Source organism: Mus caroli, chromosome 1, assembly GCF_900094665.2.
Source record: "Mus caroli chromosome 1, CAROLI_EIJ_v1.1, whole genome shotgun sequence".
Lineage (NCBI taxonomy): Eukaryota > Metazoa > Chordata > Mammalia > Rodentia > Muridae > Mus > Mus caroli.
Window position 1 is genome coordinate 178,814,369 of NC_034570.1, and position 14,102 is coordinate 178,828,470.

General features: G+C 46.8%; 1 protein-coding gene across 3 annotated transcripts in view; it reads right to left on the reverse strand.

Moving 5' to 3' along the window:
* Nucleotides 1-14,102, reverse strand: part of Kctd3 (potassium channel tetramerization domain containing 3) — a 59,690-nt gene that overhangs the window by 28,815 nt on the left and 16,773 nt on the right. Inside the window, exons 1-4 of one of the 3 annotated variants that reach the window (XM_021167615.2) lie at nt 8,094-8,467; nt 2,390-2,443; nt 1,803-1,848; nt 698-771 (exon numbers count right to left, since the gene is read on the reverse strand). In XM_021167615.2, the coding sequence (XP_021023274.1) occupies nt 698-771; nt 1,803-1,848; nt 2,390-2,443; nt 8,094-8,176 (257 nt within the window). In that variant the 5' untranslated portion in view covers nt 8,177-8,467. Of the gene's footprint in view, nt 1-697; nt 772-1,802; nt 1,849-2,389; nt 2,444-8,093; nt 8,476-14,102 lie in introns of those variants that run through there. The other 2 variants (XM_029476513.1, XM_021167624.2) reach the window with 2 other exon arrangements.

A 14,102-nucleotide genomic window follows, 5' to 3' on the forward strand; every position in this document is an offset into this window, starting at 1 on the left:
AAAAAAAAAAAAAAAAACCCACACATATTTTGATGATTTGTATGAGTAAGAGAAATCTGAAGAATAATACAAAGGAATTATCAAGAAAAATTCGACAAGAAAAAAAAATAGCAGAAACGGTTCTCTTATGGGACTTTCTAAGCACAAGTCAGATCAGACTTGCACTGCTGGCAGCAGGACTGAAATGCAATACAGGGATGCAAAGCAGGGAACTGCCCAGAGAGCTGCGGAGCATCCTGGAGGCCCAGTGGCCTGTATCCACCCAGCTCAGCTGAGGACGCTCGTTAGTCATGGGGCAGATTAGTGGTCCTAGGAGGCTGGAAGGGTGAACTGGGGGCAAAAGAGAAAGAAAGAAAGAGAGAGGGGGAGGGAAGGAGGGAGGGACAAAACACAGGCAGAAGCCAGCTCCCTACGTAGCACAGCTGCACTGTAGCCTACCATTAGCTACACACACATAATTCAAGAAGCACCTAAGACTCCCAACACAAGAAACGGTCTCATCTGAGGAGCTGTACAAGTAACTACCCTGCCCTGGCTGTGCTGTGACTGTGGCCCACTGTGAGCTTGTATCTCTCAGTAACTGTAACACCCTGTGCCACGCAGGCTGAGCACAAATACACCAACTAAATTGCAGTGCTTCCTGAGCAGGCCCACACACTGGCTGCCAGCACGGCCTCAGAAAGGATGAATGGCTTACCTTAAGTCGAGTTCTTTTGTCCGAAGAAAATTTAAAATGGGGGCGAATGCTGCCGGGTCCCTATCAATAAATATCTGCAAATGAAGAACTGGGTTATTATCAAGTCAAAAATCAACATCTCCTTCCATATCTGAAACACTAAAAGAGAACGACGACTGGGTTAGACTTCCTTATTTAGAGGTTTCTAACTGAAATGGTATAGCTATGCTCAAAGGTCCTGAAACTGTTTTTATTTCTAATTACTGATAACCTGGGGAAACATTTCCATCTAGAACATTCCAGATCAACCAACACTTTGAAAATAGCATAAATGTCCCTCATGCTGCTGTCGCAGTCCCCACCGTGGCAGCCACTGTAATTCCTATGAAAAATGAAGGCAGCACTGTGAACTCCAGTGCAGACATAGTCGGTGTGAACACAGCTGTCACCAGGACCAGGGCAGGACATTCAGGGGCTTAACTGACAATCTCACCATCTCTGTTTCAAGGACTTGGGATTACAGCAGAGGACCACAGAATACACAGGACAAAGATGCTTACAATGGACAACACATGAACTGGCTTTTTGATTTAATTTTTAACTAATTCCATGCAGACACATCTGTTTTGTTGCCTTCATTTACCTACAAAAATCTCATCAAATAACCTAACTTCAGACTGCTTCTGCGAGTTGTCACTCTCCTTGAACACAAGTTATCTGAACACAATTGCGTCTATGACATTGTAAGTGCAGAAAGCAACCTCTTGGTCTAAACCTTACAGTCTGTTTCCACAATGTGCTGTCTCACGGGTTCACAGGAACCTGCAGGCCTCTCTACGCCCTGTAATACTTAACTATTTTCTTACTCACACTTATGGACTGTTACTGTTTCAATACTGACTAATGCAATACAAGGTACACCCTACCCTCTCTCTAATCACAAACATCTCAGATTGCTATATACAATAGTTACTGCTAGGGGTCTCTTTCCAGTTTAGAAACCCCGTAGGTGACAGTTTTTAAAAATGCCACACTGCACTTACTAAAATGTGAGCTTCCATATCACTACCCACTAAACGTCTTAAGTGTTTGTTGACTGAATTTAGAAACATAACATTATACTCACAGCACCAGTTTCATCTCGAAGTGTTGAAATTCTTCCACTCAGCAAACTAGGAATCATTAAAATAAGCTACGAGTTAGTTATAAAAATCTGAACATAAATTCCTTACCAAATGTCAAAGCCAATACAAGCACATTTTCTGTCTCCAACTTAAAAAAGATCGCAGTTTTAATCAGGTGTGGAGTGTTTGCCTTTAAGTCCTTAGAAGGCTGAGGCAGGAGGAAGAGTTCAAGGTCAGACTGGACCACAGTAAAACCCTTCTCAGTGGTACAAAAACAATAACATTTCTAATTTAAAAGTCAACTTTTTTGTTTGTTTGGTTTGGTTTGGTTTTTTAAGACAGGGTTTCTCTGTGTAGCTCTGGCTGTCCTGGAACTCACTTTGTAGACCAGGCTGGCCTCGAACTCAGAAATCCGCCTGCCTCTGCCTCCCGAGTGCTGGGATTAAAGGCGTGCGCCACCACATCCGGCTAAAAGTCAACATTTTTAATTCAAAATATTTTTTAAAAACCCTAATTTAACTAATAAGGAAACTTTTCATATTTTGTCAAGTAATCACATGTGTAATTACACAAAGAATTACATAATTACCTGGAAAAAAAAGAATCTGGAATCCACATGAGCGTCTGTCTGGAGGTACTGAATCTGCAATTAAGATCATCAGGCATCATACATGAGAATGCACCGTGAGCCGGCAGTGGTCGCAGGTGAGAACGACCCTACCACACCGATTATGTCCGCTGTGCTCTCTACTGTTAAAGCTTTACTAGTGTGCAGAGTTCAGCAAAATCAAACACAACACTTTCTAAAGCCCAACCCTTCAGTCCTCACAGCAGATCTCACTTCTCGAGCAGCTTGTCGCCGCTGCCCTCTCTCAACTTTCTGTCCTGCCTCTTGTGTCTTTGTCCCGGCTCCATCACCAATATTCCAAGTCACACCCGTCTCTTCGGACACAACCAAGTTACCAGACCCACGAAGGCCTTTCCAGACATTCTGCCCTAAATGACCTCCTTCTGAACAACTACAAACTCATATACGATCTCTATACTCTAGTCCTGGGCTATTTCCAATGTGTGAGGAAAATGGATACTGTCTGCTCCCTGCTCATCCCGATCTATCACCCAAACTTAGTAGACGGCCGACCAAGATGAGAGCTAAAGAGGTCAAATCCACACCTAAGCACTAAGACAGCAAGGGCTTAAGACATTTCATCTCCTGATGAATGGTAACTCCTTAAACTGTTCAGCTTGCAAACTTACATTTCAGGAGTGTTTTACACACACACACACAACCAACTATGATTTGGGTTTGTTTGGTTTTTTTTTTAAGGTAGGTACAGTGTTTGGAGTGTGACCTGTAATCCCATGGCCTAGCACTAGCACAACCCCAACAGCTACTTTGAAACAGAGAGTGACAGTCAGATGCACTGTACCCAGCTCAGTGTTCTGAGACACAGGTTGCTTTGCACAATCCTGGAGCTTTGTATGGTTACAATACAACATTTCCATATAAAGGAAGTATTGGTAAACGCATCACCAGGCTGTCCACGTGGCCATTGGCACGACGGGCCTTATGTCACTTAATAATGTTGGTGACAGCAGAAAAAAGTACAAGCTCCCTTCTACATAACGTCTGCGGCAGCCTGATATCTCACACCCTCTGTAGGTATCAAAGTATGCTTGGTTTCTTTTCTCCAAACGTTGAGAGACTTTACTGTGGAGGGATTCCCACTGGCACCCTGCCCTCTTAAATAAAAAGTGCATAGAAAAGAAGGGGTTTGGAACCCTTTGTACAGTAACTACATCCTGGGTCCCCAGGGAAGGAGGAAGGAGGCAATGGCTGGGTAGGCAGGAGGGGTGAAGGCAGGACCCTGCCCCACTACAAACAAGCCCGCAGCCACCGTGAGCAGAAAGGTAGGAGTGAGATCCTGAGACTAAGGAGCCACAGGCCAGTGTGAGATGGCAGCAGGCACATGAGGACTCTGGGGCAGCCAGGCCTCGTCAAGGAAGTGTCGGCAGTGCTGGGCCCCACAGTTGCAGGGCAGCCCGGTGCTGGCATCCTCGGTGGGAAACTTGCAGTCATGAGTGAGCTCCTCGCCTCGCAGGAGGCAGCGCCAGGCTAAGAGGACAATGTGTTCCTGGCGGGTGGGTGACACGAGAGAAGCAGTGGGGGAAACACGAGCTCCGTCTCCCCATCCACAACTCTGTGGTCTACTCTGCAAGGATGACTGACCCACTGAGGGAGAGGAGACCTCTGGGCTTTGAAAAGATTGATTTATGCTATGGTCTTACGTATATGAATGTCTTGCCTACATATATGTACGTGTACCATGTGTGCACCTGGTGCCCAGAGGGTAACAGAGGTCATCAGATTGCAACTGGAGTTACAGACAGTTGTGAGCTACCATGTAGGTGCTTGGATTTAAAAATCGGGTCTTTTGCCAGAGCAACAAGTGCTCTTAACCACTGAGCCAGCTCTCCAGCCCCAAATAATGTATTTCTTATAGAGGATCTCTATAGAAAGAGATAAAGATATTTTCCATTAAGAGATCTTATAGAGACACAAGGATGCTAACTCATTAACTAATTTCACAGTTTATAAATAATCTAAGTGTTGTCAAGCATTCCTATGCTCATTAATCTAAGAAAGGAGCTAAAACCAAATTAGGTAGTATATTTCTCTAATTCCACTACTCCAGAGGCTGAGGCAGGAGAGTGAGCTCCATGCTAGCCTGGGATACACAGCAAATTTGAGGCCAGTGAGACTTTGTCTCAACATACATCTATACACACATATATAAAGACATAAGTAGAAAAGATTTCAACAAACATGTACTCAAGAAAACATGGCAATTTTCCCTAAAGGCATTTCTTAGCAAACTCTTAAATAGTTCTATAGGTTACCACTGGACACAGAAAACTTGAGTCAATTAAAAGAAAATCAGTCGATGGTAAATGGAAGCACTCACAGATAACGTCAAGTAATAATGGTAGAAGAGTTCATTTTGATTGTCTAGTGTTACCATGGAAACAAGCCTTTGGTGTATGTATGAAGGAGTCCCTACAATTAAACCAAGAGGGAAGATCTACCTTAATTTAACCCTAGCTTGTTTTCTGTTGCTATGATAAACACTGACAAAACCAGCCTGGGGAGAAAGGGCTTGTTAGGCTTACAGGCTCAGTGCATCACTGATGGAGGCCAAGACCAAGTAGAGACAGGAACTAAGGCAGGGAGCATGGAGCAGTGCTGCTCACTGACTCCCCTTTCCTTTCTGAGAGAGCCCAGGCCTGCCTACCTCCTGTGTGCTGTGCCACCTGTGTGTGGGTACCACCCACAGCATACTGGGTCCCCTGTGGCTTCATCAGCTTTCTATCTTATACAACCACCTGCCCAGGAGAGGTTCCACACACAGTGGGCTGAGCCCAGAGAACTCTGTACCTTAACTTTCAATGGCTTTGTCAGGTACTTAGTCACAGCAACAAAGCAGACAGACAATAACTTCTGACACTACATGTTCATCACTTTCAGGAAACCATATTAAAGCACACAGGCCTGCTTACAATCACTAGCATGCAGGACACAGCTAGAGTCACAGCACACAGGAGGTGGGTCAGGCCTACACAGACAGTAGGAAGAAAACCTTTGCTGCACAGCCAAGCAGTATCAAGTCTACCCACGAAACAATCTGCAACCTCTGGGCAAAGAGACTGGAAAACATATATATGATTAACATATTTTTTATTTTTAATCTCCTATCTCAAGTGTGCCAAAGAAAAGATGACTAAAGAAATTAGCATATCTGGTGATGTAGCATACCCACTCTAGTGGCTTGCTACAAAATCTGAACTATGAAGCTAAATATGAAACTATGAAGTAAAGTGACTTGCTATGAGATACTAAGATGATATCAAGTTCATGATCGTTTCCTCCGGGTCTATTAGGGCATGAGACTAGTACTATGGTAACTTTTCACTTCAGGAAACTCATCAATACAAAGTAACTTGTCCAAGGTTGCTAACTAGAGGGAAGGCCTGCTATGTGCAGAAGGAGCCAGTTTGTTTCCAACCCTTTCCCTCAGCCAGTCCCTCTCCTTCCTCCATCGCTACCTGAGTAAACATGGATTGGTCACTGACGCTGTCAATCACATTCACTCCCAGTGTGTACGGAAACCCCTTACGTACTAAGCCAGACAGACCCGAGCCAGCAGCATGCTGCTCACTGTCTCACCCTTGGGCAGCATGTTCTCTGACTTTCTTCTGGTTCTGAGCAAGCACTTTCGGCACCTTATTCAGTGACTCGGAGCTTCAAGCTGTGCCACAGGTTGTCTTCTAAAACGCTCAAGCCAGGAGTACATTTATTGTCATATTTGGTATTAACTGCTAACTGCACCCAGTCAGAGTCACGTTCCACAGGTGAAGTGAAGTCCTTGACAGCTCAGCCTTTAAGGCACCCACTTTCTTTCTTATTACTTTCTTATTCACTCTTGATGCACAATGAAGTGCACATGTGGAGTCAGTGACCTCCTTTCATCTTAAGTGGGTTCCAAGGAGGAGCCTCAGGTGGCCAGTCTTGCTGTTGTTAAGTGCTGTGCTGTTTTCAGCTTAGCCATCTTGCCAGCCACATCCATCTCCAATACACAATAAACAACAATGTAAGGGCTGAAGAAATGGCTCTGTGATTAAGAACACTTGCGGATCTTGCTAAGGACCAGAATTCAGTTCCCAGCATCCATGTCAGGTGGCTCTCAACACAACTTACCACACCTGTAATCCCCGATCTCAGGGACCCTTTGGCCTCCACCTGCACTCACACATTCGAGTAAGACAGACCAATCTTTTCTAAAGAGACAATATAACTTAGTTTTTTGTCATAAAGCTATATTCTCTTGAATGCCTGGAAGGAAATATGTGAGCCATCCACAGAGAAACCAGGGTTAAGGTCTGCCATGAGCACCATTCTGCTTCTCTGTAGTAACACACTGGACACGCCTTTTGTGGACTATTTCACTTTCACATACCAGGTCACTTGCAATAGGTTCCTGTAATGGTAGGTGGGCAGGGAAGACACACTATTTACACAGATGAGGTCATCTGCCCAGGACCTAGTATGTAGAGAATGCAGCGGCAGTCATTTGCATATGACCTGCTATGTATGGAATGCACTAGAGGCGCAGCTCTCCAACTGTGAAAACTTTGCTTTGGAGGTAAAAGGTGACAAAGCAGGAAGACCACCCCAAGTTCTCCAGCACTCAGAGAACCCATGGTTTCACAGCTGTTCATTTGTATTTTTAAGTAGCAGAAGTGTTACATGTTTAAAATCTTAGACATTGAAAACTAGCCTTCCCAGGACAACAGAATAGCCTGCTCACTAGAAGCCCCCTCTCCCTCTATTCATACTATGCCTTAAACCCAAGCTTCCCTCAACTAGCAGGGGCAATACCCTTTCCTGAGAAGAGTCATGTGTAAGTCACGGCAAATACAAAAATGGGTTTTTGGTTTTGTTGCTTGTTTGGTTTGTTTTGCCAACAAACTTCCACTCCAACAAAATGGGAGTGGAAGGTCTAAGAGAGACTAAAGACTCAACAGTCCAACCGGTTGCTCCTATGCAACAACTCAAGCCCCAGCATGGGAGATGACAACCAGCTGCAACGCTGACAGCCCGGTGTCAGCGGGCCTCAACCCTCGAGAGGCCCCAAGTCACTTGGTCAGGCAGGCCCACCATGCCAGCTGTGTTCCTGTGGCCTTACTTACACCACAGGAACCCGGGGGAATAAAGTCTGAGTTTTAACAGTCGATACACTCGACTTGGAACCAGACTCTGAAGAGTGCATAGGGCTGCTTGGATCATGCAAAATTGTACCTACCTGTCTCGGGTACCCGACCTGGCCGTGCAGACGCCGCCCTGCCCTGCCGTGGGTACCCGACCTGGCCGTGCAGACGCCGCCCTGCCCTGCCGTGGGTACCCGACCTGGCCGAGCAGACGCCACCCTGCCCGGCCGTGGGTACCCGACCTGGCCGTGCAGATGCCACCCTGCCCTGCCGTGGGTACCCGACCTGATCAGGCAGATGCCACCCTGCCCTGCCTTGGGTACCCGACCTGGCCGTGCAGATGCCACCCTGCCCTGCCGTGGGTACCCGAGCTGACCAGGTAGACGCCACCCTGCCCTGCCGCGGGTACCCGACCTGGCCGTGCAGACGCCGCCCGGGCTGCAGCACCTATCCCACCTGGGCTGGCACATGCCACTCCTACAGCAGCGGGCGTCCCACCCACTGTCCCCGCGCGGTCGCGGGCTCACCTGGTCCCCCCCACATTCAGCTGCACGATCTCCCCGCTGCTGGCCGCCGACGCGGCGAAGCTGCCGCAATGCCCGCCCGCCATGTCTGCGGCGGGAGCCGGAGCCAGGGCGGGAGCCGGAGCCAGGAGCGGCGGCTCGGCGGCCGGAGCACACTCGGAACGCCGAGCCTCCCGCAGCGTCCCGGCTCGCTCCAGCCTCCCCCACTACGTGCTCGTGGCCTCCGCCGCTCGTGGCTGCAGGCCGCCGGCCCAGCCCGGCCTCTCCTCAGGGCCCACTCGCCTCCATGGCGGCCGCCACAACCATCTGGAGGACGGGTCGCCGCGAGGGACAAAAAGCTGTAGCGCCGGCGCTCCACGCTTACGAAGTAGGAGTGGGCGGGGCTGGTGAGAGGGAGGAGCTCCTGGCGATGGGCGGGGCTGGACGAAGGGTCTGCGGCCACTGATGGACTAGGAAAGATTCGCCCCTTGCCTCTTCACCAGTACACGATTTAGGTAAAAAAAAAGAAACTTTCGCAGTTATTCAGACTGATCTAAGTACACGTGTTTACACTCGATGAAAAGACATTGAACACCTTACAGCGCATTACCTGCAAACTGCGTAGTTTCCATGCCACCACTCCTCAGGGCAGGAGAAAGCAAAAACCCTGCTGGAGTGAGCGGTATCCAGCAACATGTTTCTAGATTGTATATATACACACTTTTATTTTCTTTGCTGATTGATTTTTTTCTCTCTCAGCATTATGCATTGGAGCACCAAACCTTAGCGATTTCGTGTGTGTGTGTGTGTGTGTGTGTGTGTGTGTAGCTTATCCACCTTCCCATGGTAGAAAGCACGTGGAAAAGAAAGCTGCCTCTTGTAGTCAGGGTTTCTCTTGCTCTGATGAAACACAATGACCAAAAACAAGTTGGGGAGGAAAGGGCTTGTTTGGGTTACACTTCCATAGCACAGTTCACCACTGAAGGAAATAAGGACAGGAACCTGGAGGCAGGAGCTGATGCAGAGGCCACAGAGGAGTTCTGCTTCCTGGCTTGCTCATCCTGCTTTCTCATAGAACTCAGGACCACCAGCCAGGGGTGGTACCACCCACAATGGGCTGCCCCTCACCCCATCAATCACTAATTAAGAAAATGCTCTGTAGGACTACCTAAAGCCTGATCTTATAGAGACATGTTTTTGTTTTGTTTTGTTTTGTTTTGTTTTTTTCCAGTTGAGAGTTCCTCCTCTCAGATCACTGTAGCTAGTGTCAAGTTGACATAAAACTAACCTGGACAGTGCCTTCAATTGAAGAAATATAGGAAGGAATATCCATATGGAGAGATAGTTTTCATTACTCAGAGCCAGAAATAGTCAGAAAGGAAGGATCAGATGAGGGTATTGACATATTTTGGTTTAATCTCCTACTGGAAATAGCAGTCTATAAGCTTTAATTTTCAAAGCCTACTTTTAATGATGGTTCTTAAATGTTTTAACCTCCCTTCCAGCCCACCACCCACCAGAGGTAGTGGGAAAGAAAGGTTATTAGGAAATGAGGAAAGTGGACCTGTTTAGAAATGGTTCTTTGGAGCAAACTCCATTTGTGCTGTTAGGAAATCAACAGTTCAGTTCACACACAGGTCAGCAGCAGCAGCTTGATCTACTCACAAACGCAGGTACATCAGCAATCCGGTTCAGTAGTGCCATGATAGCAGCAGTGGTGGTACTACCTAGCAGGGACAGCCAGACCTCAGCCGAATCAGCACAGGTCAGCACATGGCCTGCATGTGGGTATGTCCACATATGTGTGCATTATCTTATGTGTGTAGTTGTATTGCCTACATATATATGTGCACTATTTGTGGGCTGTATCTTATGTGTATGGGTGAATTGGCTACATGTTATATGTGCACTATATGTGTACAGTGCTAGTGTCTACAGAGGCCAGCAGAGGGCACCATATTCACTGGAACTAGAGTTACAATTGGTTGTGAGTCACCATATGGACCTTGGAATTGAATCTGGGTTCTCTGCAAGAGCAATGAGTGCTCTGGAATGCTAAATTATCTCTCTAGCCATCCACACCCCCCCCCCCGTTGTTTTCCATTTGATATTTCTAAAAGTGAAGATTCACTTAACAGATAACTTAGAATAAAAATCCCCCCCCCCAACATACAATGGATTTAATCTGCATGGTATTTTCTTCCTGGTGCAGTAAGAACTCATCATTTAGCACTGGGTAGTGACAGAGATTAAGGCAATGATTGATGCACCAGACATGTTAAAATCACACACATTCTATCCTTTCTCAGTAAAGATGACCTTTCTTCTATCAAGCACCTTACTCACTCAAGTGATAATTAAAAGCCACCATGGTTCAATGCCTTCTGAGTTACTCCTGGCTTGCAGACAGAACCACACTGCACATTCAGTGATGAAGGACAGATAAACATCAACTCACAGGTGTCATTATGCACGAATGCGACATGTCTCTCATAAGCCCCTTTTCTGATGCTCTGTCCCCAGCTGATGGTGCTATCTGGGGAGTTCCAGCCTAATAGCAAAAGTAGGGCACTAGGTATAGGGCTTTTAATATTACACTGGGCCTTGGTTCTTGCTCTCTACCTCTTGGCTGACCATAATGTGAAGAGCTTCCACCCTATACTCCTGTCACTATGGAAATATTTCATCATTTTAGTCCACCATGATGGACTAAAATCCCCTTAAAGTATGAGCCCAAACAAGCCTACGCGCCCTTCAGTTGTTTCTGTCAACTATCTACGTTACAATGATGCAAAAGCTAATCAACAGACTGACTAATGAGCCATGAAGGGGGTCCCCACAAATGCTGCTTCCCTGGACTTGACTGTATTGACTATGGTACTGTAGGTTTGCTCTTGAATATCTCTCTTAGCCCCATAAATTAAAGGCTTGGTTTCAAGCTTCACAATACAGATATGTGGTGTAAATTTAAAAGGTAGAGTCCAATGGTAGATATTTAAAATCACTGGCAGGATATCCTTGAGGAAGGCTGGTGGACCCTAAGCCCCCTCCTTTTCTTTGATTCCTGGTTATGAGGTGAATAGTTTCAAACAGGAAATGAAACCCTGCAGAGTCTAAGTGAAAATCAACCTTTCTCTTTACAAGTCAACTATCACATGTATTTGTTATAGCAACAGAAAGCTGATTGACACAAGCGGCTCCCAGTTTAGGGTAATAGGGTTACCAAGGATGCCAAGGAAATGGTACATCAAGCAGAGGAAGAGATGTGGCACTCCCATGTCTCCAAGAGGGCTTCTAATGCCTCCCAAGAGTCTCTCTGTGCTCAACTATTGGGAAGTCCTCTGAACATGGTCCACTGGGCTGTATGAGGATTTTATTGCATACACACTGCTCAAGCATGGCCAACAATGTTTGAGTGAGATTGAATTAAAAGGTGTCATTCAAGGCTAACAGGCAGGGTGTTTCAGATACCTGTTAGTCTCTTTATAGAACATGCTTTTCTCCAGGGTGTGGAGCAGAACCTTTCTGGAATATGGAAGGTCTTACTTAGATAAGCAGGTGAGGGAGCTCCTGACAGACAGACAACTTCCAGACAGGAAGGCTGTGATCTGCTTTGGGGAAGAGAAAAGCTGTTTCCTATTGTACTGGCTATTTTTGTGTCAACTTGACACAGCTGGAGTTATCACAGAGAAAGGAGCTTCAGTTGAGGAAATGCCTCCATGAGATCCAACTGTAAGGCATTTTCTCAATTAGTGATCAAGGGGGAAAGGCCCCTTGTGGGTGGGACCATCCCTGGGCTGGTAGTCTTGGGTTCTATAAGAGAGTAGGCTGAGCAAGCCAGAGGAGGCAAGCCAGTAAAGAACATCCCTCCATGGCCTTCTGCATCAGCTCCTGCTTTCTGACCTGCTCGAGTTCCAGTCCTGACTTCCTTTGGTGATGAACAGCAATATGGAAGTGTAAGCCGAATAAACCCTTTCCTCCCCAACTTGCTTCTTGGTCATGATGTTTGTGCAGGAATAGAAATCCTGACTAAGACACCTATGGCTTGCCTTCAGGAGCAAGTTATGAGCCTGATTTGCAAAAGGAAAATGGAATGTGTAGATAAAAGCAAACACACCATGAAAAACTTGGGGCAGCCCAGCCTCCGGAGCCCTTCCCTCCAGCTGTCTCTGCCCTCCAAAGGGCAAAAGTCATTTGCCTCCCCTGGAATCTATAGCCTTTTGTCACACCCCGGGGGGGTGGGGCTGGAAGCAAGGGGAGGGCGGGTTCTGGTTCCTTTCCAGTGAATACTAGTCAAGATGCTGCTCTGTCTTCTATTTTGTTCCACGTATTAGTTATTTTTTTTCCTAGTGCTGAGATAAAATACCACGACCAAAAGCAGCTGACTAGCAAAAGACTTATGTTGGCTTACACAATGTGATCTAGATCGTCCAACAGTGGCTACTTATACTGTAGAGGTCCGGCATCTAGGAGGTGCTTAGCCTACAAGGCTGAATGTCTCATCTGACTTGGAGGCCTAGAGGATTCCTGGAGTTTCGGTCTGTGTTAGCAACCCAAACACATCAGTGCAGGTATGTAGCAACACCAACAGGATCTCTGACCTCGCCAGCAGTGTAAAGGAACAGGCAGGAGAACAAACTCTTTCTTCTGCCTGCACCTTTTTACCTGGACTGGCACCAGAAGGTGCCGTTCGCAAACAAGAAGGGCCTTCCTACTTTGAATGATTTGATCCAGAAGGCTCTTTACAGGGGTGTCCAGTGGAGTCTTTGTTGTGTAAACCAAGCTCCCAAATTAAAGCTATTGGTTAAATAGAGGCTACAGAGACAATTACTGGAGAGACTAGAGAGAGGTAGGCCGGGCTTCAGTTACCGGGTTTGATGGGGGGGTGAGGGCAGAAGAGAGGAGAGGATGGGGGAGGGGGAAGAGAGAGGGGCATGACCACATGGCCAGGAGAAGTGGACCCTGAAAACAGGCTGATGTAGCAAAAATAAACCGTGCAAGGCTTATACAGCAAGTACTTGAGAAATGCAGCTGGGGAATTAACAGTCTAGTGTATAGAAAAAGAGAGTAGCTATATTTCACCCAGTAATTGTGCTGAAGCCGATTTTAAAACTCTGTAGGACTCTGCCTCGATTACTGGGGAGCTGGCAGGTCTTATTAATTAATAACTAATAGAGTTTATTAAAATCCATTTACGGTGCCTCAAATTTTAGCTGATTCCAGGTCCAGTCAAGCTGACAGGTCAGTCAAGCTGACAGCCAAGATGAACTATCATTTAGAGGCTCTCGGGAAAGGACTTGTGGCTGGTGAGAACTCTCACCTCTTGTGTTCCCCATAACTATGAGTTGTCCTCTTTGCCCATGCTCAGCCTTGGTTTGTACCTCAACTGCTTTCTTCATGGCTGCTTTTTGAGGGTCTGCCCTTTGTGCTACCAAAGGTGAAACCCTGCATGGGTCAACCTCCCTGCGGAAGACCTACCATTCCTGCAGTCGGGTTTTCCTGGTTTCTCCACAGCTGTGGCTCTTGTGGACTCATGGGTAACTGTTAGGGGCTGGAGACATGGCTCACTGCTCACTGTTTGTAGAGAGGACCCTGGTCGAGTGGCCAGCACCCACACCAGGCGGCTCACTGCCACCTGTAACTCCAGTCTCAGGGGATCCAAGGCCCTTTCCTGGTTTCCATGAGCATATATACCCAGATTCAGACACATATGCATAATTAAAATTTTTTTTTTCAAAAATAAAATAACTATGAGGTGCACAGGCTGCTTGCTTCTGCACTCTCCTGCCTGCAGAAGTCCCCCTTCCCTCTAGGCTCTCTCCCACAGCAAGCACTGCTGTAAGAATCACCTTCTTAGAATTGGGAACAAAACACCCAGGGAAGGAGTTACAGAGACAAATTTCGTAGCTGTGATGAAAGGATGGACCATTTAGACACTGCCGTATCCAGGGATCCATCCCATAATCAGCTTCTAAACGCTGACACCATTGCATACACTAGCAAGATTTTGCTGAAAGGACCCAAATATAGCTG